Genomic DNA, 22,939 nt, shown 5'->3' with positions numbered 1-22,939 from the left:
AAAAAAAAAAAAAAATTTATATATATGTAAATTAGCTGGGAGTGGTGGCAGACGCCTATAATCACAGCTACTTGGGAGGCTGAGGCAGGAGAATCACTTGAACCCGGGAGGCAGAGCTTGCAGTGAGCCGAGACCGTGCCATTGCACTCCAGCCTAGGCAAAGAGAGGAAAACTGCATCTCAAAAAAAAAAAAAAAAAAAGATGGAGTGACTTGCTCGAGGTTGCCCAGCCAGGTAGAGGCAGAGCTGGTTTCAATCAGCCAGAGGAAGGTCATGACACTGACCCTCCTGTTAAGACGATGTCCGACCCCTGATGGGGATGGAAATGAAGTTTGTACCTCGTGTACCCCTTGCCCTTCACGTCCAGTTGTTGGGGGGCTGTGGCATGGCCCCTGGGTGTCTGGGCCTGATTCTTTCTTGGGTGTTGTTTCTGTCTCTCCTCCCCTGTCCCCTCCTCCCTCTTGCCACCACCCGCCTCAGACTTCCTCCTTCACTTGCTTGGACGCTGCGCCACATCCCACGGGCCCTTACACTGTGGTGTCCAGCAGCATCCGGCTTCATGGGGGGCCTTGAACCCTGCAGCAGGCTCCTGCTCCTGCCTCTCCTGCTGGCTGTAGGTGGTGAGTTGGGGGCTTCCGCACCTGCCTCCCGGGTCCCTGGGCTCAGCTTGGGGCAGGGCAGGGAGCGGGGTGAAACGAGAGAACGAAAAGTGGGTGTTGGGATGGGAGCAGGTCCCCAGCCTCCCAAAGCCTGGGGGTTTCTCCCAGAGCCGGAGCTCCCAAGTTTCGTCGTCCGCTACAAGCAGCGGGGAAGAGACATCTAAGGGTGTTGCCACAGGACACATTGTGCAGAAGTAACACACATAGTCCAGTGGCCCAGACGCCAGCCCCCTGAGTCCCGCCAGACACACTCTCCCCCTTGCTAACCTCCTGGCTGTCAGGATCCACCCTCCCCAGCTTCTAAACTTGCCTCCTCGACCCCCATCATAACTCTGTGCCTCAGTTTACCTTCTTTTTCCTCCTTAGGTCTCCGTCCTGTCCAGGCCCAGGCCCAGAGCGGTAGGCCTAGACCCAGCGGTCCCCTCTCCCTTCCTCCCAGACCTCCCTGTCTCCGTCCCTCCCTCACCCTTTCCAAACCTCCCCGCCTCTGACCCCTCCCCACAGTTCCCAGCGCACGCTGACTTCCCCGACCCCTGTGCTGCAGATTGCGGTTGCTCTACGGTGAGCCCGGGCGTGCTGGCAGGGATCGTGCTGGGGGACTTGGTGCTGACAGTGCTCATCGCCCTGGCTGTGTACTTCCTGGGCCGGCTGGTCCCTCGGGGGCGAGGGGCTGCGGAGGGTGAGTGGGGCTAGCAGGGGACATCCTGAGGACTTGCCTAGATGGGGGTGGGCAGCTGGGTAAGCTCCCAGATCTCAAACACCCAAAGGGATGGTAATGGAGGTGCTGATTTGGAAATGACAAAACACGCTCAACTCACCACTCTGCCTGTGTCTGCACCTCACAACACCCCTCACCTCCAGCAGCGACCCGGAAACAGCGTATCACTGAGACGGAGTCGCCTTATCAGGTGAGAAAACCAGACTGTCCTCCTCACATTTCACTCCTGTCTGGGGATATCTGCCCAATACTCCTTCATGCCATCAGAGGGACTTCAAAGCCACTCTCCCTGAAGCACCCCCAAACCTTGAGGGCACATGGGACATCTGTCCAAAACTGACAAGCTTATGGTCAACTTAAAATGTGTGAAGAGGGGCTGGGCACAGTGACTCAAGCCTGTAATCCCAGCACTTTGGGAGGCTGAGGCGGGTGGATCACTTGAGGTCAGGAGTTCGAGACCAACATAGTGAGACCCTGTCTCTACTAAAAATACAAAATTAGCTGGGCGTGGTAACGCATGCCTGTAATCCCAGATACTTGGGAGGCTGAGGCAGGAGAATCCTTTGACCCGGGAGGCGGAGGTTGCAGTGAGCCAAGATCACGCAATTGCACTCCAGCCTGGGCAACAAGGGGGAAACTCTGTCTGAAAAAAAAAAAAAAAAGGGTGTCTTTACCTTTGTACGGGCAAGCACAGACCTTGCCAGAAGTCAGGCCAGGAATTTGCTGGAAGAAACCCAGCCCTAGGACGACTGATTTCTGGGAGATGCTCTCAGTAGGGCAGAGAATATCATTCAGCCCTACCTTGGTAACTCTAAAGGGAGGAGTCCTACAATTTCTTTTTGGGGTTTGAGGACCCTGCATCCCTTTGAGAAACTAAGAAAATCTAGAATCCTCAGAAAAATCCACACAAAAAATACAGAATTGTGTATATAATCTGAGAGCAGTGTAAGTGTTTTTTATAATTTAAAAAAAGTTTTTTTGGCCAGGCATGGTGACGCACACCTGTAATCCCAGCACTTTGGGAGGCTAAGGCAGGTGGATCACGAGGTCAGGAGTTCAAGACCAGCCTGGCCAAGATGGTGAAATCCCATCTCTACTAAAAATACAAAAATTAGCCAGGCATGGTGTCAGGCACCTGTAATTCTAGCTTCTTGGGAGGCTGAGGCAAGAGAATCGCTTGAATCCGGGGGTTGGAGGTTGCAGTGAGCCGAGATTATGCCACTGCACTCCAGCCTGGGAGACAGTGAGACTCCGTCTCAAAAAGAAAAAAAAAAAAGAAAAGAAAAGAGGGGTCTCACTATGTTGCCCAGGCTGGTCTCAAACTCCTGGTCTCAAGTGATCCTCCCAGCTCAGCCTCCAAAAATCTTGGGATTACAGGCACAAGCAAACGTGCTGGTTGCGTATTCTTGAAGCTCTTTGTTCTTTCTTTTCTTTAATTTTTTTTTTTTTTTTCTTGAGATGGAGTCTCACTCTGTAACCCAGGCTGGAGTGCAATGGCGTTGTCTCAGCTCACTGCAACCTCCACCTCCCAGGTTCAATCGATTCTCCTGCCTCAGCCTCTCGAGTAGCTGGAACCACAGGCACATGCCACCACACCCAGCTAATTTTTGTATTTTTAGTAGAGATGGGGTTTCACTATGTTGGCCAGGCTGGTCTCAATCTCCTGACCTCGTGATCCGCCCACCTTGGCCTCCCAAAGTGCTGGGATTATAGGCATGAGCCACCGCACCCAACCTTATTTATTTATTTATTTTTTAAAGTAGAGATAGGGACCGGGCGCGGTGGCTCACGCCTGTAATCCCAGCACTTTGGGAGGCCGAGGCGGGCGGATCACAAGGTCAGGAGATCGAGACCACGGTGAAACCCCGTCTCTACAAAAAATACAAAAAATTAGCCGGGCGCGGTGACGGGCGCCTGTAGTCCCAGCTACTCGGGAGGCTGAGGCAGGAGAATGGCAGGAACCCGGGAGGCGGAGCTTGCAGTGAGCCGAGATCGCGCCACTGCACTCCAGCCGGGGAACAGAGCGAGACTCTGTCTCAAAAAAAAAAAAAAAAATAAATAAATAAATAAATAAATAAATAAATAAAGTAGAGATAGGTTCTCACTATGTTGCCCAGGCTGGTCTCAAACTCCTGGGCTCAAGAGATCCTGTTACCTCGGTCTCCCAAAGTGCTGGGATTATAGGCATGAGTCACCATGCCTGGCTGAAACTCTTTTTAAAAACTATGGTGTATACAAGAGAATCTAGTCATCTATCCTCCTGTCAATGTTCCTTTTTAACCCTTTAGGGGGTCATGAGATCCTCTAAGACCTCTCCCCTGAAAATGCATGCCCAGACTAGTCATTATATATAATTTTAGGGTTTCTGTGTGAGGCTTGCCCCTGGGGGCCACATAGATCCTCTCCCCACCCCAAGTGTGAACCCCGCTGTGTGGAGTCTGATGTATTATCTGCAACCAGCTTTGCCTATTCACCTCACTTGTGGATAAAGTTTCTTTGTGAAGTCTAAGAATCTCAGGTTTGGCTCTGTGATATCCAGAAGACCAAGGGGCCTTTCCAGTTACTGGTGGCAGTGAAATTTTAGGGCAAAGCGTTACGCTTTGTATTCATGTATTCATTCCCTCTGTGGACGTGTCCAGCACCTATAAGTGCTCGATGCTGGGGACACAGTGACAGAGTTTATGTCATAGTTAAGACAAACTTGAAGCAAATGAACTAATACAATAATTTTGGGAGGCGCAGTAAAGGAAGTAAACAGGCTTTTGTGACAGTGACTGGGGAGTGTGGGGGGAAGAAACTACAGAGGGGAAATTGAGAAATGCCTCTCTGAGGAGGTGACGTGAACTGAGACTTGAAGGGAGAGGAGATCTAGGGGAACAGAGTTTCAGGTGGAGGGAACAGCACATGCAGAGGCCCTGAGGCCAGGGCGCACTGATGAGGCAGAGGAGAAGGGGGGAACATTGAACGCGCTTGAATAAAACCCAGATCTCTTCCATGGCTATAAAGCTGAAGAAGCTGCCGGGGCCTTGTAGGCCACTGGGAGAAGGCTGAAGGCTGGATTTTATTTGGTGGGTCCCTTCCACTGATGGTCCCCATCCTTTTAGGAGCTCCAAGGTCAGAGGTCGGATGTCTACAGCGACCTCAACACACAGAGGCCATATTACAAATGAGCCCGAATCATGACAGTCAGCAACCTGATACCTGGATCCAGCCATTCCTGAAGCCCACCCTGCACCTCATTCCAACTCCTACCGTGATACAGAACCACAGAGTACCGTCCCTGAGAGACCAGACCTCTCCCCAATACTGCCCTCAAATAAACATGAAGCACAAAAACATTATGCCAGATCCTTAGGCTGATGGGATGGGGGACATGTGGGGGTCCCGAGGGGGCCTTGGATCCAGAAACAGTTCATGGGAGGGAGGCTTTGGGAACGCTGGGGTTCTTTGAGGAAGAATACGACTACAGGTGTTTCAATTGTTTTATTACAATCCAAAAGGTGGGGGGGGGGGGCGTTCCTGTGGCACCACACATCATCCAGGATGAGAGGGTCGGAAGTCAAAGGTCCAAGGTGCAGGAGGGTCAGCCCCTGCCCGGCATGTTGATGTAGACTTTGCCATCTTCTGGGGGTAGGGAAAGAAAGCATGAAGCCTGACCACCCACATCTCCACTTCCCTGGGGACCCCCTGCTTCAGGGGTTTCCTCAGGGGTTCCCCCGGGCACCTCCTCCAGGGTTTCCCCAGCACCTCCTCCAGGGCTTCCCCAAGGGCCCCCTCCCTGGGACCCCCTCCCTAGGGACACCATGCACCCTCCAGGCCCCGCCCATCCCTGCCCTTACCTTGGGCGGGGCTGCGGCGTGGGCGTGCGCACAGGAACACCGCCCCCACGATGAGCAGCGACGCCACCGCATCCGCTGCCACGAGGCCTGCCAGGAGCGGCAGAGAGAGGGACCCACATCCGGAACAGGAGCCTGGAGAGCGGGGGCCGGAACAGGGAGACAGTCAGGCTCTGCGTCCTGGGGCTATGCTTTGGTCACAGGGAGACAGGAAGTCCCCTGTGAGGGGTGGGTCCCAGGTTCCCTAGGGTTGCGCTTGGGGAATGAAACAGGAGATAGAGATGCGGAGAGGCTGGGTGTCCCAGGACCCTCGGGGCTGTGCAGCGGGCACACGGGGGGACTCCTGAACAGAGGCTGGGGGTCGCCGATTCTGGGACTTGGAGAAGGACACGGATTGTCTGATTTGGGGACGGGAGGTGGGATGGTGACCTGGAGAGCCACTGGGGTGTTCTGGGAGCCTCTGGCCAAGCTTCTGGGATGGAAGTGACACCTGAAGTGCCAGGGTAAAAAGCAAGGAGTGATCTCTCACCTGGGGTCGTCTGAGCTGCAGCCACTGTGGAAAGAGAAAGAAGGTAGATGAGGATGGAGAGAAGGTCCACAGAACAGAATGCTCAGTCCGTCGCGGTGGCTTATGCCTGTCATCCTAGCACTTTGGGAGGCGGAGGCAGAAAGATCACTTGAGCCCAGGAGTTCGAGACCAGCCTAGACAACATAGTGAGACCCCCATCTCTGCAAGAAATACAAAAATTAGCTGAAGGTGTTGGTTCGCACCTGTAATCCCAGTTACTCCGGAGGCTGAGGTGGGAGGATCACCTGAGCCCAGGAAGTCAAGACTGCAGTAAGCCATGATTGCGCCACTGCACTCCAGCTTGGACAACAGAGCAAGACCCCATCTCAAAACAAACAAACCAAAAAATATGGTGTACGGAAGGAAAGGTAGTGTCCTGAGAAGTAATCTCCATGTTGGAGAGATGGAACAGGGCCACATGGGAAGGGGACTCCCAGAGACATGGAGAGTGACAAGAAATTGGAATTGGCAGCAGAGACCCAGCCACGAGAAGGGGATGCTAACAGGCAGCCCCTCCAGAACTCCCTGCCTCACCTCCTCCCGCCCCCAAGGACCCAGGCTCTGAAGCCAAATGGATCTCCCAGAAGGGAAGGGGTGCAGGGAAAAGAACCCCACTTTCAGCACCCGTCCCTACAGACGTCACCCAAGCACCCATCTCACAAACACTCTGCCTACCATCCCCTGTAACCACTGGCTTCACCTGGGAGCAAAAGCAGGAAGAGGATGTGACCCAGATGGATCATGGTGGGCTGGGGTCTGGCAGGGGTCTGGTAGAGGACTGTGGTCCAGAGAAGTCCCGAGGAACTGTGGGGGAGCAGAGAAGTAGCAATAGCGGATGTCACCCTGCTGGTGTCAAGGCCATCTGCTTCCTGTGTCTGTTGAGGGGGTGTCTCCGTTATTGCCTTTGGTGAACTGACTCAGGGGGAGGGTCAGAGAGACCAGGGAGGCTGCTGGCCTGGCCAAGTGGGAATGACAGGTGGCCAGCGGTGCAGGCTAGGGAGATCTGGAAATATTTTGGAGGTACGGCCAACAAAATTTGCTGATGAAATGGATGTGGGTGTGTTTGAGAGGGATCCTAGACAGCCAAGCCTTCTGGCGTGAAAAGCTGAGAAGATGGGAGTGTCTGCTGGCAGAGATGAAAGGTGGGGAAGTGGGTTTGCGGGGAAAGTGACGAGGTTTGGGCACACGGAGTTGGAAATGCCTGATAATCTCCCTGTGGAGATGCTGAATGACCTCACTGCATTTAGGAGTTCAGGGGATAAGGCTGGTCTGGAGATGTAAATTTGGGGGTTGATGGCTTATGGATGCTACTTAAAGCCACAAGACTGGGTGAGATCACCAAGGAAGTGAGTGCAGACAGGATTCTGCCTCCATCCCAACACACACTGAATGGGGGAAGAGGAGGAACTCTGCCAGGGAAATGGAGAAAGAGGGAGTAAGGGAGGGGACACCGGAGAGCTTGGCATCTTGAAAGCAGGGGAGAGACCACCGTGGTGGCTCATGCCTGTAATCCCAGCACTTTGGCAGGCCAAGGAAGGAGGATCACCTGAGGTCAGGAGTTCAAGCCAACATGGTGAAACCCCATCTCTACAAAAATACAAAAATTACCCAGGCATGGTGTCAGGCTCCTGTAATCCCAGCTACTTGGGAGACTGAAGCAGGTGGAGGTTGCACTGAGCTGAGATCTCGCCACTTTGCCACTGCACTCCAGCCTAGGTGACAGAGTGAGGCCCTGTCTCCAAAACAAGAAAGAAAAAGAAAAAGAATAAGAAAAGAAAAGCAAGCAAGCAAACAAGCAGGGGAGAAATAGGGCCAACGTGGTCAGTGCTGTGAAAGGTCACCAAGTGAAACTGACAGTGGCCTCCCACTGGAATGTCAGCTCCAGGGCTGGGAATTCCTGTCTACTTAGTTCACAGTACCCAGCAAAATGCCTCCTCTGCTGCAATGAATTATTTTAAATGATGGATGAGTAAATGAAACCAGACCTCTGAAAAGGGTGATGTAGGGGAGAGGAAGAAATTGAGCCACACCCTATACCCTTACCCACAGGCCCTTTCTCTGGGAGTCTAGACCCCCAGTCCTCCCCTCCCTCTGGACCCAGTAATATTCTCCCTGCCCCCACCCCTATCTCCATTCCCACTCCTACCCCTACCTCCATGGGCAGGACCCAGGAGACGAAGCCTCCAGCACCCCCTTGGACAGACTCAGAAATCCAGGCCCCAACCAGGCACCACGGCTCAAGCCTGTAATCCCAGCACTTTGGGAGGTCAAGGCAGGTGGGTCACCTGAGGTCAGGAGTTCGAGACCAGCCTGGCCAAATGGTGAAACCCCGTCTGTCCTAAAAATACAAAAATTAGTCAGGCGTGGTGTCCGGCGCCTGTAGTGTCAGCTACTCGGGAGGCTGAGGCGAGAGAATCACTAGAAAAGAAATCCAGGCCCCCCAGTATCCCCCTCCTCTTGGAGCCCAGTACCCTAGGCTCCTCCAGACCAAAGATCTGGACCCCAGCTCCCTCCTTCCCCAGGGACCTAGTAGTCCGCCTCCCAAGTCCACCCTGCCCATTCAGGGACTGCGTTCGCCGGAGCGCGACCCGGGGACTCCCAGGCTTGTGGGCGGGCCCTGCCCAGGACTGGGCGGTGCCAGAACCCCTAGTTTAAAAACTCGCGGGTACCGGACCTAAGATCGGGGACCCGGCGGCGGCTCCGCGGGGGAAACAGCGAGGCTGGCGCAGCGCCGAGGCCGCGGCCCTGGGGGCCCGCAATCCACGCCAAGGAATCCCCGAGGTAACGGGTGCGGGTAGGGCACGCTCGGCCCGCTAAGAGAGTGAGGGACTGAGGATCGAAAGACTCCCGAGGCCCTGAGGGACGGAGCTGGAGCGTCAGTCCTGTGTCCCGAGAGTGAGGGTCCTAGGTGTTTGGAGGAGGAGGGGATCGTGGATCGTGACGGAGGGGCGGCTGGGATCTCGGACTTCTGGGTCCTGGGGGTGCAGGGGTCTGGGGACCTAGGATCGCGGTGCCCGAGGGTGAAAGGGCTGGGAGGTTGGACCCCTGGGTCCTTGGAGGTGCTAAGGGTTGCTGGCAGCCGAGACTCCTAACCCTAGAAGGAGGGACTGGGCTGAGCGCTGGGGGGCGTGGTTGCTTAAAATCGGCGCGGGTCTCGGTGGGGAAGGGTCCGGAGCCTGGCCTCAGGGGTCTACGCTGGCGGTGACCCTGCCTCTGCCCCGCCCTGGGATTTCCGGATCGCCACCCGTGCGGGGCTGAGCAGGAATTCCCCTTGCGCGGGGATTCCACGAGCGCCACGCTCGGCCGCGCACCTCGCCTCGGAGCAGGACACCTGGGGCACAGGCCTAGGGGGAAGGGGAGGATGGAAGATTCCCTTGCGTGAGCGCCGTGGCGTCATTGCGCCGCGTCCGGGCGGTTTCCGAGCCGCCTCCTCCCGCCCCCGCCCCCAGCAATCCCCGCTTAACCCTTCCTCCGCCGGAACCCAGGCTCAAGGGTGAGGGTTGTCTTTCTGGGTCGTGAGAAGGAGTTTGGCAACCGGGGCTCCCAGGTCCTCAAGAGGAACGAACTGAGGGTACAGACTCCTGGGGCCTGAAAGCGAGACTGTATGGATGGGACTTTTTTTTTTTTTTTAATGGAGTCTCTCTCTGTCGCCCAGGCTGGAGTGCAGTGGCGCGATCTCTGCTCACTGCAACCTCAACCTCCGCCTCCTGGGTTCAAGTGATTCCCCTGCCTCAGCCTCCCAAGTAGCTGCAATTACAGGCGCCCGCCACCACGCCCGGCCAGTTTTTATATTTTTAGTAGAGACGGGGTTTCGCCATGTTGGTCAGGATGGTCTCGAACTCCTGACCTCAGGTGATCCAACCGCCTTGGCCTCCCAAAGTGTTGGGATTACAGGCGTGAGCCACCGCTCCCGGCCCAGGGTGATGCCTTTGACTTCTCGAGGAGGAGCGCTGGGGACTCCTGATTTCCGAGTCAGGTTCTAGGGCAAAAAAATGTTGGGAACCTGGATGTGCGTCTAGGGAGTGATGCCTGGGGTCCGACCCCCACCAACCCGCTGACTTCAAAACTGGGATATCTGGGGGTGGAATTTTTTTACGGAAGTTGGGTGGTTGCTGCAGAGGGGTGCCCTCCTCCCCCTTCCTCACTTTCCGCGACGCTGGTGGAAAGTTGGGTCAGAGGGAAAGTGCGGAGCAAAAGGAAGGAAACGGCGGAGGCGGATGCCCCACCCCAAATCTTCTAATGGCTTTGGAGGAGTCAGGCGGCATCTATGTGCCAGTTTTTCCGCTCGGGAGGGCGAGGAGGGTGCTCAAACCCACTCCCCCCGCGCCACCCCCGCCACATTTAGGTGACTTAAGGACCCTTGATGACTTCTCCCCCCGCCCTCTCCCGCACAGTGAGCAGGGGTGAGCGCAGTCACTGCCCAACGCAAACCGTGAAGAAGCTTCTGGAAGAGCAGAGGCGCCGCCAGCAGCAGCAGCCGGACGCTGGCGGGGTGCAGGTGAGGCCAGGGAGCCACAGCTCTCAGGAGGCCCCGTGCCGTCCCGTAGGGACTCAGCGGCTTGCCGGGGGCACTCGGGGCTGATGAGAGGGGTGGTCCTGACCGAAATGTCCTATAGATCCGAGACAGAACGGGGGAATCTGCCAGATAGTCACCTGGGTTCCTTTTTGCTTTTGTCTCTGCAGGGACAATTTCTCCCTCCCCCAGAGCAGCCCCTGACCCCATCTGTGAATGAGGCTGTGACTGGTAAGTTCTCTGGGCTCCCAGCCTCCCCATCCCCCTTCCCTAAGGGACTCAGACATCCCAGCTCTCAGAACTTTGGGACACCTAGGAGTCAGGCCCTCATTCTTCCCTTTTTTTTTTTTTTTTTTTTTTTTTTTTTTTGGAGACAGGATCTCACTCTGTTGCCCTGGCACTGGATGGAGTGCAGTGGCGCTACCTGGCTCACTGCAGCCTCAACCTTCTGGGCTCGAGTGATCCTCCCGCCTCAGCCTCCCAAGTAGCTGGGACCACAGGCAATGCCACCTTGCTCGGCTAATTTTTTAAATTTTTGTAGAAACGGGGTCTGGCTATGTTGCCCAGGCTGGTAGGCCCTCATTCTTGCTGGAACTCAGTAGCAGTCTGATTTCCTAGGTTCTCTGAGTCCAGTAGTCTATGCACATAGTCCTACAGAACCCCAGGGCCCAGGCTCCAGCCTTTTTAGTGCCCCAGGAGTCCAGGCCCTCAATTCCTCAGTGTCCTAGGAATCCAGATCCCAGGCACTTGGTGTCCCAGAAGTACTAATTCTCAGTACCTTGGGAGACACCAGGCCCTCTACCCCTGGATGTGAAGTCCCCAACTCTGGTAACCAGACCTGCCCCTGCCCCTCCTCTTACACGCAGGCCACCCTCCCTTCCCAGCACACTCGGAGACGGTGGGTTCTGGACTTAGCAGCCTGGGTCTCCCCATGGGCTTTCCAGACTGGGACCCCAACACGCATGCTGCCTACACAGACAGCCCCTACTCTTGCCCTGCTTCTGCTGCCGAAAGTTTCCTGCCTCCTGACTTCTACCCACCCTCGGACCCAGGGCAGCCGTGCCCATTTCCCCAGGGCATGGAGGTGAGATACAGAGTGGGTACAGGATGCTGAAGGGCCCCTAAAAATTTGCATTTGCACTCCTGCAGTATTCTGAGATGTCTGGAGCTCAGTTACGATCCACTTTTCCAGGCTGGGTGTGGTGGCTCACGCCTGTAATCCCAGCACTTTGGGAGGCTAAGGCAGGCGGATCACTTGAGGTCAGGCGTTTGAGACCAGCCTGGCCAACATGGTGAAACCAAAAATACAAAAATTAGCTGGGTGTGGTGGCGCACGCCTGTAATCCTAGCTACTCGGGAGGCTGAGGCAGGGGAATTGCTTGAACCCAGGAGGTAGAGGTTGCAGTGAGTGGAGATTGCACCGATGCACTCCAGCCTGGGTGACAAAGCAAGACTCTGTCTCCGGAAAAAAAAAAAAAAAATCCCCTTTTCCAGATGGGCAAAACTAAGGCCTAAATGTCGAAAGTCACTTGGCATAGATGGGATACCCAGGGGCTCTGCAGGCAGGTGTGTGTGTGGTGGCTTGGGATGGGAAAGTTCTCAGCTGACTGGCTCTCCCCACCACCTGCACCCTTCAGGACGCCCCGGACACCCGGTTCTATGCAGAATCTTCCCTACCACAGGCAGGACCCTGGAGAGTTTCTACACTCCCTTCGGGACCCCCACAGTTCCCCGCTGTGGTCCCTGGACCATCGCTGGAGGCGGCCCGAGCTCACATACTGGCTTTGGGGCCACAGCAGCTGCTGGCCCAGGATGAGGAGGGGGACACGTGAGTATAGGGGATGGGGTTGTCTGCAGACTCTTGGCTTGGTGGGGGCTGTTCTCACGCCTGTCCCCCGTCTGTCCTCAGGCTCCTTCACCTGTTTGCGGCTCGGGGGCTGCGCTGGGCGGCGTATGCTGCGGCTGAGGTGCTCCAGGTGTACCGGCGTCTTGACATTCGTGAGCATAAGGGCAAGGTGAGGCCTGGGGCCTGAACTCTCCTGGGTTCAGGGGAGGAGGGAGCCTGGGGCCTGGACCCCTGGATCCTAGAGAAGAGGGGAATCAGGGGTTAGCTCCTGGGGCTGAGGGGAGACGGGGCTGGGAGCTTGGTTTTCCGACAGGAGGGAGCCAGGAGCCCCGCCTGACCTCTCCTGTGACTTGCAGACCCCTCTCCTGGTGGCGGCTGCTGCCAACCAGCCCCTGATTGTGGAGGATCTGTTGAACCTGGGAGCAGAGCCCAACGCCACTGACCATCAGGGACGTTCGGTCTTGCACGTGGCCGCTACCTACGGGCTCCCAGGAGTTCTCTTGGTACGGCCAACTGGCAGGCAGGGGTTCGTCTGGGGGGTAGACTGGTTGCCCGGATTTTGGCTTCCAGGGTCAGGAGGCCAGGGGATAACCTTACCCAGCACTCTGTCTTCTCTTCCTCCCAGGCTGTGCTTAACTCCGGGGTCCAGGTTGACCTGGAAGCCAGAGACTTCGAGGGTAAGTTGGGTGTAGGCAGGGCTGGTGTGGTTGGTATGACTGGGCGAGGTGGGTGCAGCAGTTGCAGGTCCCTCACTGTCTCCATTCTGCAGGCCTCACCCCGCTCCACACGGCCATCCTGGCCCTTAACGTTGCTATGCGCCCTTCTGACCTCTGCCCCCGGGTGCTGAGCACGCAGGCCCGAGACAGACTGGATTGTGTCCACATGTTGCTGCAAATGGGTGCTAATCACACCAGCCAGGTGAGCTGGGATGTGGGCAGTCGGTCCCTGGGAGATTTTGTGGAATGGGGCCACTTTGATGTCCGGGAGCTCCAGACAAATGCTGACTTTGCCTCTTCCTTGCTGCATGCCCTTGAACATGTTACTTCACTTCTCTGTGCCTTGGGGGTTTTTTGTTTGTTTGTTTGTTTGTTTTGAGATGGAGTTTTGCTGTTGTTGCCCTGGCTGGAGTGCAATGATGTGATCTCGGCTCACTGCAACCTCCGTTTCCCGGGTTTGAGTGATTCTCCTGCCTCAGCCTCCTGAGTAGCTGGGATTACAGGCATGAGCCACCATGCCTGGCTAATTTTTTGTATTTTTAGTAGAGACGGGGTTTCTCCATGTTGGTTCTGCTGGTCTCGAACTCCTGACCTCAGGTGATCCACCTGCATTGGCCTCCCATAGTACTGGGATTACAGGCGTGAGCCACCACGCCCAGCAGGGTTTTTTTTTTTTTTTTGTCGTTGTTGTTGTTATTGTTTGTTTGTTTTGTTTGTTTTTTGAGATAGGGTCTCACTCTGTCATCCAGGCTGGAGTGCAGTCATGCAATCTCGTCTCACAGCCATCTCTGTCTCCCAGGTTCAAGCGATTCTCCTGTCTTAGCCTCCTGAATAGCTGGGACTATAGGCGCATGCCACCATACCCGGCAATTTTTTTTTTTTTTTTTGTATTTTAGTGGAGGTGGGCTTTCATCGTGTTGGCCAGGCTAGTCTCAAACTCCTGACCTCAAATGATCCTCCCACCTTGGCCTCCCAAAGTGCTGGGATTACAGGCGTGAGCCACCTTGCCCGGCCCCTAGTCGTTAACTGGGAATAATATTACTGACCTTAGGGTATGTTATCAAGCACTTACTATTCATTCATCAAGCACTGAGTTTCAGATTAGCTTTTTGAAACCTCACAAACACCCTTTGACATGTGTACTCTTTCTATTTTCTCTATTTTACTGATAAGGAAACTGAGGCACGGGAAATCAAAAATCTTTTTTTTTCTTTTTGAGACAGAGTTTTGCTCTTGTCGCCCAGGCTGGAGTGCAATAGTGCAATCTCGGCTCACTGCAACCTCCGCCTCCTGAGTTCAAGCGATTCTCCTGTGTCAGCCTCCCGAGTAGCTGGGATTACAGGTTCCCACCACCACGCCCAGCTAATTTTGTATTTTTAGTAGAGACAGGGTTTCTCCATGTTGGCCAGGCTGGTCTCGAACTCCCGACCTCAGGTGATCTTCCTGCCTTGGCCTCCCAAAGTGCTGGGATTGCAAGCGTGAGCCACTGCACCTGGCCTCAAAAATCTTTTTGAGACAGGGTCTCACTCTGTCACTCAGGCTGGAGTGCAGTGGCATGATCACAGCTTATTGCAGCCTTGACCTTGTGCACTTAAGTGATCCCCCCACCTCAGCCTCCCAAGTAACTGTGATCACAAGCATGCACCACCACCCCTGGCTACTTTTTTGTAGAGGTAAGGTCTAACTATGTTGACCAGGCAGGTCTCAAACTCCTGAGCTCAAGCAGTCCTTCCACCTCTGCCTCTGAAAGTGCTGGGATTACAGTTGTGAGCCACTGCACCCAGCCTAAAAAATCTTACAGCTTGTGAGTATCAGAGAGGGGATTAGAACCCAGGTAGTCTGACTGTAGAACCTAGCTTTTAATATGTTCTATTCCTTTCTTGTGACAGTAGCTCCTTCATAGGCTGGCTGAGATAATTAAACATCCATAAAAAATGTGTATTTATTTATTGAGATGGAATCTCACTCTGTCACCCAAGCTGGAGTGCAGTGGTGTGATCTCAGCTCACTGCAACCTCTGCCTCCCAGGTTCAAGTGATGCTTCTGCCTCAGCCTCCTGAGTAGCTGGGACTACAGTCATGCACCACCACGCCCGGCAATTTTTTTGTATTTTTAGTGGAGACGGGGTTTCACTATGTTGGCCAGGCTGGTCTCGAACTCCTGACCTCAGGTGATCCGCCCACCTTGGCCTCCCAAAGTGCTAGGATTACAGGCATGAGCCACCACGCCCAGCCAGAAAATGTTTTTTTAGTTAAAGAATATTGAACACCAATAAAATATAGAAAATCGTAGAATGAACTCCTTGTGTCCAACATCAGTAACCAGCAACTCATGGCCAGTCTTGCCCCCATCCACTCTCTCACTGTCATGTGATTTTTTTTTTTTTTTGACGGATCTCGCTCTGTCACCCAGGCTGGAGTGCAGTGGTGTGATCTCAGCTCACTGCAAGCTCTACCTCCAGGGTTCACACCATTCTCCTGCCTCAGCCTCCCGAGTAGCTGGGACTACAGGCACCCGCCACCATGCCCAGCTAATTTTTTGCATTTTTAGTAGAGACGGGGTTTCACCGTGTTAGCCAGGATGGTCTCGATCTCCTGACCTCGTGATCCGCCTGCCTTGGCTTCCCAAAGTGCTGGGATTACAGGCATGAGCCACCACGCCCGGCCTTTCACTTTCATGTGATTTTTAAGCAAATTCAAACACATATTTTTTTCAATAAATATTTGTATGTCTTTAAAGAATAGCGGTGTTTAGCAGAGTTAGCTAGATGGTGGGGATGGACTGTAGGAAGGACGGGCATGGCTGAGTAGAGACAAGATAAGGCATTATTAGCGGGGTCTGGAAATGAATGATGGCAGTCTAGGCTCTTAATGGTTGCAAAGTAGAGCTAAGTGATCATTTGGGCAATACAGAGAAGGTGGAATTGATACTTTGGTAATTCATTCCTTTCTTCACTCAGAATTTTGGACACGTATGATGTGGCTACCAGTGTGCTGTGATGGGGCATAAAGTTGCTTTTTGTTTGTTTGTTTTTTAGAGACAGGGTCTGGCTTTGTCACCCAGGCTAGAGTGCCATGGTGCTATCACGAATCACTGAAGCCTCGACCTCCCGGCCTCAAGCATTCCTCCCACCTCAGCCTCCCAAGTAGCTGGGACTACAGGCATGAGCCACCTCACCCGGCTAATTGTTTTCTATTTTTTGTAGAGATGGGGTCTTGCTATGTTGCCCAGGCTGGTCTTGAACTCCTGGGCCCAAGTGACCCCCCAGCCTTGGCCTCCCAAGTGCTGGGATTACAGGTGTGAGCTGCCGTGCCCAGCTACCTATAATGTTTTAATAAGAAAAGACCACTCTCTTGTACTTTTAGACATTACAATTTAATCGAAAAGAGGGGAGATGATAAGTAAACAAAGAACTGAACATAATTACAAATCGGGATGAAAGCTGCCTCGGAAATATAGGAGCTCCTAGACAATGAAAAGACTGGCTTTATGTTGGATGCGGGGCTCACGATGAAGGTCGTTCTGAGGAAATTACATTTAAGTTGAGTGAGAGATGATGAAGAGGAAGAATTAACTGTGTGGTAGGGTTCTGGGAGAACTCAGAAATCAGGGAGTATTTCTCTGAAAACAGGACAAATAAATTTTTCTTTCTTTTTTTTTTTTTGAGATGGAGTCTCGCTGTCACCCAGGCTGGAGTGCAGTGGTGCAGTCTCGGCTCACTGCAACCTTCCGGGTTCAGGTGATTCTCCTGCCTCAGCCTCCCGAGTAGCTGGGACTACAGGCATGTGCTATCACACCCCTCTAAGTTTTGTATTTTTAGTAATAATAACAAATAAATTAAAAAAAAAAAATAAAGATGGCTGGGTGCGGTGGCTCATGCCTGTAATCCAAGCACTTTGGGAGGCCCAGGTGAGTGGATTGCTTGAGCTCAGGAGTTCGAGACCAGCCTCGGCAACATAGGGAGACCGCATCTCTACAAAAAAATACAAAAATTGGCTGGGCTTGATGGCGCGTGCCTGTGGTCCCAGGTACTCAGGAGGCTGAGGTGGGAGGATCACCTGAACCTGGGGAGGTCAAGGCTGCAGTGAGCCATGGTGTTGCCACTGCACTCCAGCCTGGGCAACAGAGCAAGACCCTGTCTCTCAACAACAACAACAATAGTAATAATAATAATAAAAGATAAGAACTCTTTCCCTGTAATCCCAGTGTTTGGGGAGCCTAAGGTGGGAGGATCACTCGAGCCCAGTAAGTTGAGGCTGCAGTGAGTCATGGTCACACCACTGCACTCCAGCCTGGGCAACAGAGCGAGACCCCGTCTCAAAAAACAAACAAAAAAATAACTTTTGTATTTTGAGACGGAGTCTTGCTCTGTTGCCCAGACTGGAGTGCAATGGTGTGATATTGGCTCACTGCAACCTCTGCCTCCCACGTTCAAGCTATTCCTGTGCCTTAGCCTCCCAAGTAGGTGGGATTATAGGCACGTGCCACCACGCCTGGCTAATTTTTGTATTTTTAGTAGAGACGGTTTCACCATGTTGGCCAGGCTGGTCTCAAACTCTTGACCTCAAGTGATCCGCCTGCCTCGGCCTCCCAAAGTGCTGGGATTACAGGCACGAGCCCCTGTGCCCTTCAAAAAAAAAAAAAAAAAAACTTTTTAAACCTCAGTATCATTACTCTGTCTTTAAAAAATTAAAGATTTTCTTGCAATACCAAATATCCTGGCTGTAGTCAAATTTGCTTTTGGCTATAAAATGATAATTTTTTTCATTAAAAAATAAATCAAGATCCAAGTAAGCACACATATTATGATGTTACATCTTTTCAAATCACTCTTAATCTAGAGCTTTGGTTTTGTCTTCATTTTTTGGATGAGCAAACTAGGTGGTTTTGCCCTGTTATCAGCACATAAAATGTTTAACATTCATTATCATTTGCAAACTCCTTAAAGACACATAAAAAGGTTTCATTTTAGAAAATGTCTTTTATTTTCCCCCAAATATGACGGGAACAGCTCAATATTGTGGTGCAGTATTGCAATATTAGCTAGTCCACTGATTAATGCTGCCAACTCCTGTGCTTGTAGATAAAGTACAGTCTGTGTGGGTCGGGATGCAGTTTAATGTGTTGAATGGAGGGCAGGTAGCCAAGGCAGTTGCTTTGAAGAACTGGAAAAAGAATCTCTTTCCCAGACACTGGTGTGAAAATTGTCATAAGAAATGTACAGTTCTGGGAGGTGTATGGTGTGAATGGTACACCCTGAGACGGGTGTTGTGCAGTGCACAAGACATACAACTGAATAAGGCACTCTTGGTGGGGCTTGCAGAGGAGGGCCAGCATCCTATTTACTTATTTATTTGTTTATTTATTTTGAGATAGAGTGTCACTCTGTCACCCATGCTGGAGTGTAGTGGCATGGTCATGGCCCACTGCAGCCTTGAACTCCTAGGCTCGAATGATCCTCCTGCCTCAGCCTCCCAAGCAGCTGGGGCTACAGGTGTGCACCAGCACACCTGGCTAATTTTTCTATTTTTTGTAGAGATGAGGTCTTGCTGTGTTGTCCAGGCTGGTCTCCAGTTCCTGGCCTCAAGTGGTCCTCCTTCTTCAGCCTCTCAAAGTGCTAGGATTACAGGTGTGAACCACTGCACTCCGCCAAGGATCAGGGTGTCTAAAGGCTCCTGGATTCAGTGGGAAGGTGCGTGGGTGTGAGGCTGGCCCTGACCTCTGCCATTCCCCTCCCCCTAGGAGATCAAGAGCAACAAGACAGTTCTGCACTTGGCCGTGCAGGCTGCCAACCCCACTCTGGTTCAGCTGCTGCTGGAGCTGCCCCGGGGAGACCTGCGGACCTTTGTCAACATGAAGGTGGGAGCTGGGGCTGGGAAGTGCAGTTTGTGTGGGTTACAGTAGAGGGGCAACGGGATGTTAGGGGTCCTGGGGGCTGTGGACATGGAGGGGACGATGTGTGGGATTTGCAGGGGAATGTGTAGGAAGCAGACATAGATTGCCCTGGAACATGTAGGCCATGGACACAGGGATGCGTGCAGCGTGGCTGTGGCTGGGGGAGGTCTGGGATGTGAAAGGACAAGTACAGGACGTGGACAAGGCAGAAATTGAAGTGCAGTTTAGAGGCCTGGGCCAGCCGAGCCCAGATCCCCATCAGCCCTCCCCTTACTTTTCCAGGCCCACGGGAACACAGCCCTCCACATGGCAGCTGCCCTGCCCCCTGGGCCGGCCCAGGAAGCCATCGTGCGGCACCTGTTGGCAGCTGGGGCGGACCCCACACTGCGCAACCTAGAGAATGAGCAGCCCATTCACCTGCTGCGGCCCGGGCCGGGCCCTGAGGGGGTGAGTAAGCACTGAGCCTGCCTGTAGAGTGGCGGGATGACCTCCCTGCCCCACCCAGTGCTCACTTTCAGAGAATGACTTCCAATCTCGGAAGGTGACTTCAGTCAGGCAACTCTGACTCTATAATGTGCCTCTGACCTCAATGTTTCATCCCTTACCCAAGAATGGTGACTTCTCTGATCTCTACCCCAACCCTGACCTCACAGTGTGACCTGTACTCCCAATCCTGAATCTTGCTTGACCTCAAGGTGTGACCTTTGATCCCCAAGTGTGACCTCCTGTCCCCTTCCCCTTAACCTTGGCTCCTGACCTCAGATGTGACTTTTGACCTCTTACCTGTTCCCTTCAATTCCCTCTCATTGCTCACCCCCAGGTGGGAACCCCCAGCCAGTAGCCCCTTTCCCTTCACTGAAGTTCTGCTTCCTGACCTTTTCTCAGTGTATGAACCCAGGCCTTGACCTTCTTCCCACATCTTTATTTTTATTTTTATTTATTTATTTATTTTGAGGCAGTGTCTTGCTCTGTTGCCTAGGCTGGAGTGCAGTGGCATGATCACAGCTCACTGCAGCCTCGAGTTCCTGGGCTCAAGGGATCCTCCCACCTCAGCCTCTCTAGTTGCTGGTACTACAGGCAGGCAACACCACACCCAGCTAATTTTGTTTTTTTTTTTTTTTGAGATGGGATCTCACATGTTGTCCAGGCTGGTCTCAAACTCCTGGCCTCAATTGATCCTCCCACCTTGGCCTCCCAAAGTGTTGGGATCACAGGCATGAACTATCACTCTCCCAGCCTCCTTCCCTAATCTTTTTTTTTTTTTTTTTTTTTTTTTTTTTGGCGACAGAGTCTTGCTTTGTCACCCAGGCTGGAGTGCAGTGGTGCAATTTTAGCTCACTGCAAGCTCTGCCTCCCAGGTTCACGTGATTCTCCTGCCTCAGCCTCCCAAGTTGGGACTAAAGGCACACGCGCCACCATGCCCGGCTAATTTTTGTGTCTTTGGTAGAGGCGGGGTTTCGCCATGGTGGCTGGGCTGGTCTTGAACTCCTGACCTCAGGTGATTTGCCCACCTTAGCCCCACAAAGTGCTGGGATTACAGACGTGAGCCACTGCACCTGGCTCTTCCAAAGTCTTGACTCTGGACCTCTGACCTGCAAATCCAACGGGCCCCACTTAACCTCTCTTCTCTAACCCCTCCCTCTGCATGGCGTGCCTTCCCCACCTCTGCTTCCAACCTGACAGACTTCTCTCCCTCTTTTGCCTTGTCTACAGCTCCGGCAGCTGTTGAAGAGGAGCCGTGTGGCGCCGCCAGGCCTGTCCTCTTAGGACTCAAACCCAGACCCTGGACTGATTTTCCAGTCCCCACCGTCCTGCGGGACAGCCAGCGTATGCTAATGTTGCAAAACCATGATAATGTATGTGGAATATCCTGCCATTGGGGTCTTACATTAAAACCCCAGAATGGCTGCAGAGGGGTGAACAGGCCCCAATATTTGGGGTGCTGTGATACCCCTCTTCTACCCACAAGGAGCCCTCTTGATGATTTCTGTGAAATCGAGGCCCCTTGTTTGTTTCTGTGAAACACCCTGCACCCTTAGTCCTTTCCCCGCTGAGATCCTTCGGGTTCTCTCCCGTAACTCAGCTCTTCGTTCCCAGAAACCCAAATGTAATCCCCCTACATGGTGCTTGGGGCATCTCAATACCATCTCAGTAAAGCTCCTACGATGGCCTCCTCGCCCTCGCCAGGACCCACATCCTTTGGGTCCTCACCCTGAGACAGGAGGGACCCTCTGAGATCAGGGACCCTTAGGTCCCACTGCTCTCTGATTCAGAACTCAGCTGGGCCCCGTTCCAGACCCCAGCATTCCTGGTCACTCCCTCCTTAATCTGAGCATCTCTCAAGCTCTTTATTAAAGTCAATTTGGGTCAGGTGTGGTGGATCATGCCTATAATCCTAACACTCTGGGAGGCCGAGGCGGGTGGATCAGTTGAGGTCAGGAGTTTGAGACCAGCCTGGCCAACATGGTGAAACCCTGTCTCCACTAAAAATACAAAAAAAATTAGCTGGACATGGTGGCGCGCACCTGTAGTCCCAGCTACCTGGGAGGCTGAGGCAGGAGAATTGCTTGAACCCAGGAGGTGGAGGTTGCAGTGAGCCAAGATTGTACCACTGCACTCCAGCCTGGGTGACAAAGCAAAATTCTGTCTCAAAAAAAAAAATGAAAATGAAATAAAAATAAACTCAATTTGGACTAGAACCATTGTTGTCTGATCTCTGGGGGCACTGGCACAGGAGAGTGGCTGTGATGCCCGCCGAGGGGTCATATTGGGATGAATGTGCCTGAGGAGGGAGGACGTAGCAGCCACCATGGGTGCCAGGTCCATATCCCATCACCCTCACCCTGGTGACACAAGTAGGACTGGCCTTTGGGAGGCCAAGGGGTGAGGATCACTTGAGGTCAGGAGTTTGAGACCAGCCTAGGTGTCAGCCCCAAAATATTTGCCTTTGGGCAGTTTCAGACCACTGGTGCGGCTCTGCCCTGGTATGGGCGTGGCAAGTGTTGGAAGCCAGGGGGTTCGTGCCCACTTCCCACTCCAGCAGCCCTCAGCCAGTTACCGATAGGAGATGGTCCCCCACCTGTCTGTTGGGCTAACTTGGAAATGCATGGCCTCTGCGAGCTCCAGAGTTCCCCAGTGGATGAATCCCCAGTTCCCCACAGTGGTTTGGGCTTGATAAAATACCCTTTATCGTCTGCTCTCTCTTATCTGTGTCTCTTCCTGCCTCCCCTACCAATGTTCTCCATCCCTTCCAACTTTCCCTCCAATCCTTCCCTCCACAGCTGCTTTTGGAGAAACCCAAATTAAGACCTCCACAAAACCCCATCCTCAGCCAGGTGCAGTGGCTCACACTTAACAATCGCAGCACTTTGGGAGGCCAAGGCAGGCAGATCACCTGAGGTCAGGAGTTTGAGACCATCCTGGCCAACATGGCAAAAACCCATCTCTACCAAAAATACAAAAATTAGCCAGGCGTGTTGGCACGTGCCTGTAATCCTAGCTACTCGGGAGGCTGAGGCATGAGAATCACTTGAACCTGGGAGGCAGAGGTTGCAGTGAGCTGAGATTACGCCACTGCACTCCAATCTGGGCAACGGAGCAAGACTGTCTCAAAAAAAAAGAAACAAACAAAAAAACCCAAGACTGGGCGCAGTGGCTCACGCCTGTAATCCCTGCACTTTGGGAGGCCAAGGTAGGTAGACCACCTGAGGTCAGGAGTTTGAGACCAGCCTGGCCAACATGATGAAACTCTGTCTCTACTAAAAGCACAAAAGATTAGCCAGGTGTGGTGGTGGGCGCCTGTAACCCCAACTACTCAGGAGGCTGAGGCAGGAGAATCTCTTGAACCCAGGAAGCAGAGGTTTCAGTGAGCCAAGATCGTGCCACTGCACTCCAACCTGGGCAACAGGAGCAAAACTCCATCTCAAAAACAAAACAAAAGAAAACAAACAAAAACAAAAAAACCCCAAAGCCCCAAACCCCATTCTCATACCCGCTCCACAGCCTCTGCTCTGGCCTCTGCAATATAATCGCCCAAAGAGCCCCCATCCCAGAAAGCCCTCGAACCCATCATAGCCCCCGCAGCTAGGAACCTTTCATGAACCACAAACCGAATGTACATATTAGCACACTCCAGAGCTCTGGCCAGTGTCTCCACCCTAAAACTTAAGGCTTAAACCAACACCCTTTT

General features: G+C 53.3%; 3 protein-coding genes across 14 annotated transcripts; 2 read left to right on the top strand and 1 right to left on the bottom strand.

Moving 5' to 3' along the window:
* The first annotated feature begins 469 nt into the window (after positions 1-469).
* On the top strand, positions 470-4,712 carry TYROBP (transmembrane immune signaling adaptor TYROBP). Of its 2 annotated transcripts, none has more exons than XM_050769327.1 (5): positions 470-619; positions 1,025-1,057; positions 1,203-1,337; positions 1,523-1,566; positions 4,481-4,712. In XM_050769327.1, exons 1-5 carry the CDS (start codon positions 559-561, stop codon positions 4,544-4,546), a joined length of 339 nt encoding a protein of 112 aa, XP_050625284.1. In that variant the 5' UTR covers positions 470-558; the 3' UTR covers positions 4,547-4,712. The 2 variants fall into 2 exon arrangements, with proteins under 2 accessions (XP_050625284.1, XP_050625283.1); XM_050769326.1 differs by having other exon boundaries at positions 472-619; positions 1,520-1,566.
* Positions 4,713-4,844: 132 nt separating this feature from the next.
* HCST (hematopoietic cell signal transducer) lies at positions 4,845-9,161 on the bottom strand. 5 transcript variants are annotated; one of them, XM_050769370.1, is made up of 6 exons: positions 9,092-9,161; positions 7,389-7,512; positions 6,481-6,584; positions 5,742-5,765; positions 5,216-5,347; positions 4,845-5,000 (listed from the first exon to the last, which is right to left on the bottom strand). In XM_050769370.1, exons 2-6 carry the CDS (start codon positions 7,394-7,396, stop codon positions 4,960-4,962), a joined length of 309 nt encoding a protein of 102 aa, XP_050625327.1. In that variant the 5' UTR covers positions 7,397-7,512; positions 9,092-9,161; the 3' UTR covers positions 4,845-4,959. The 5 variants fall into 5 exon arrangements, with proteins under 5 accessions (XP_050625327.1, XP_050625325.1, XP_050625328.1 ...); XM_050769368.1 differs by having other exon boundaries at positions 7,389-7,516; positions 9,092-9,160; XM_050769371.1 differs by lacking the exon at positions 9,092-9,161 and adding an exon at positions 8,455-8,728 and having other exon boundaries at positions 4,845-4,997.
* On the top strand, positions 6,618-21,121 carry NFKBID (NFKB inhibitor delta). 7 transcript variants are annotated; one of them, XM_050769133.1, is made up of 12 exons: positions 6,618-6,922; positions 10,175-10,278; positions 10,464-10,524; positions 11,160-11,377; positions 11,976-12,121; positions 12,203-12,308; positions 12,496-12,642; positions 12,765-12,816; positions 12,909-13,057; positions 18,598-18,714; positions 19,033-19,197; positions 20,464-21,121. In XM_050769133.1, exons 1-12 carry the CDS (start codon positions 6,823-6,825, stop codon positions 20,515-20,517), a joined length of 1,419 nt encoding a protein of 472 aa, XP_050625090.1. In that variant the 5' UTR covers positions 6,618-6,822; the 3' UTR covers positions 20,518-21,121. The 7 variants fall into 7 exon arrangements, with proteins under 7 accessions (XP_050625090.1, XP_050625088.1, XP_050625087.1 ...); XM_050769131.1 differs by lacking the exon at positions 6,618-6,922 and adding an exon at positions 8,445-8,561; XM_050769130.1 differs by lacking the exon at positions 6,618-6,922 and adding an exon at positions 8,445-8,561 and having other exon boundaries at positions 11,931-12,121.
* Positions 21,122-22,939: the final 1,818 nt, after the last annotated feature.

Source organism: Macaca thibetana, chromosome 19, assembly GCF_024542745.1.
Source record: "Macaca thibetana thibetana isolate TM-01 chromosome 19, ASM2454274v1, whole genome shotgun sequence".
NCBI classification, from domain to species: domain Eukaryota; kingdom Metazoa; phylum Chordata; class Mammalia; order Primates; family Cercopithecidae; genus Macaca; species Macaca thibetana.
This window is presented reverse-complemented; position numbering and strand designations above follow the sequence as displayed.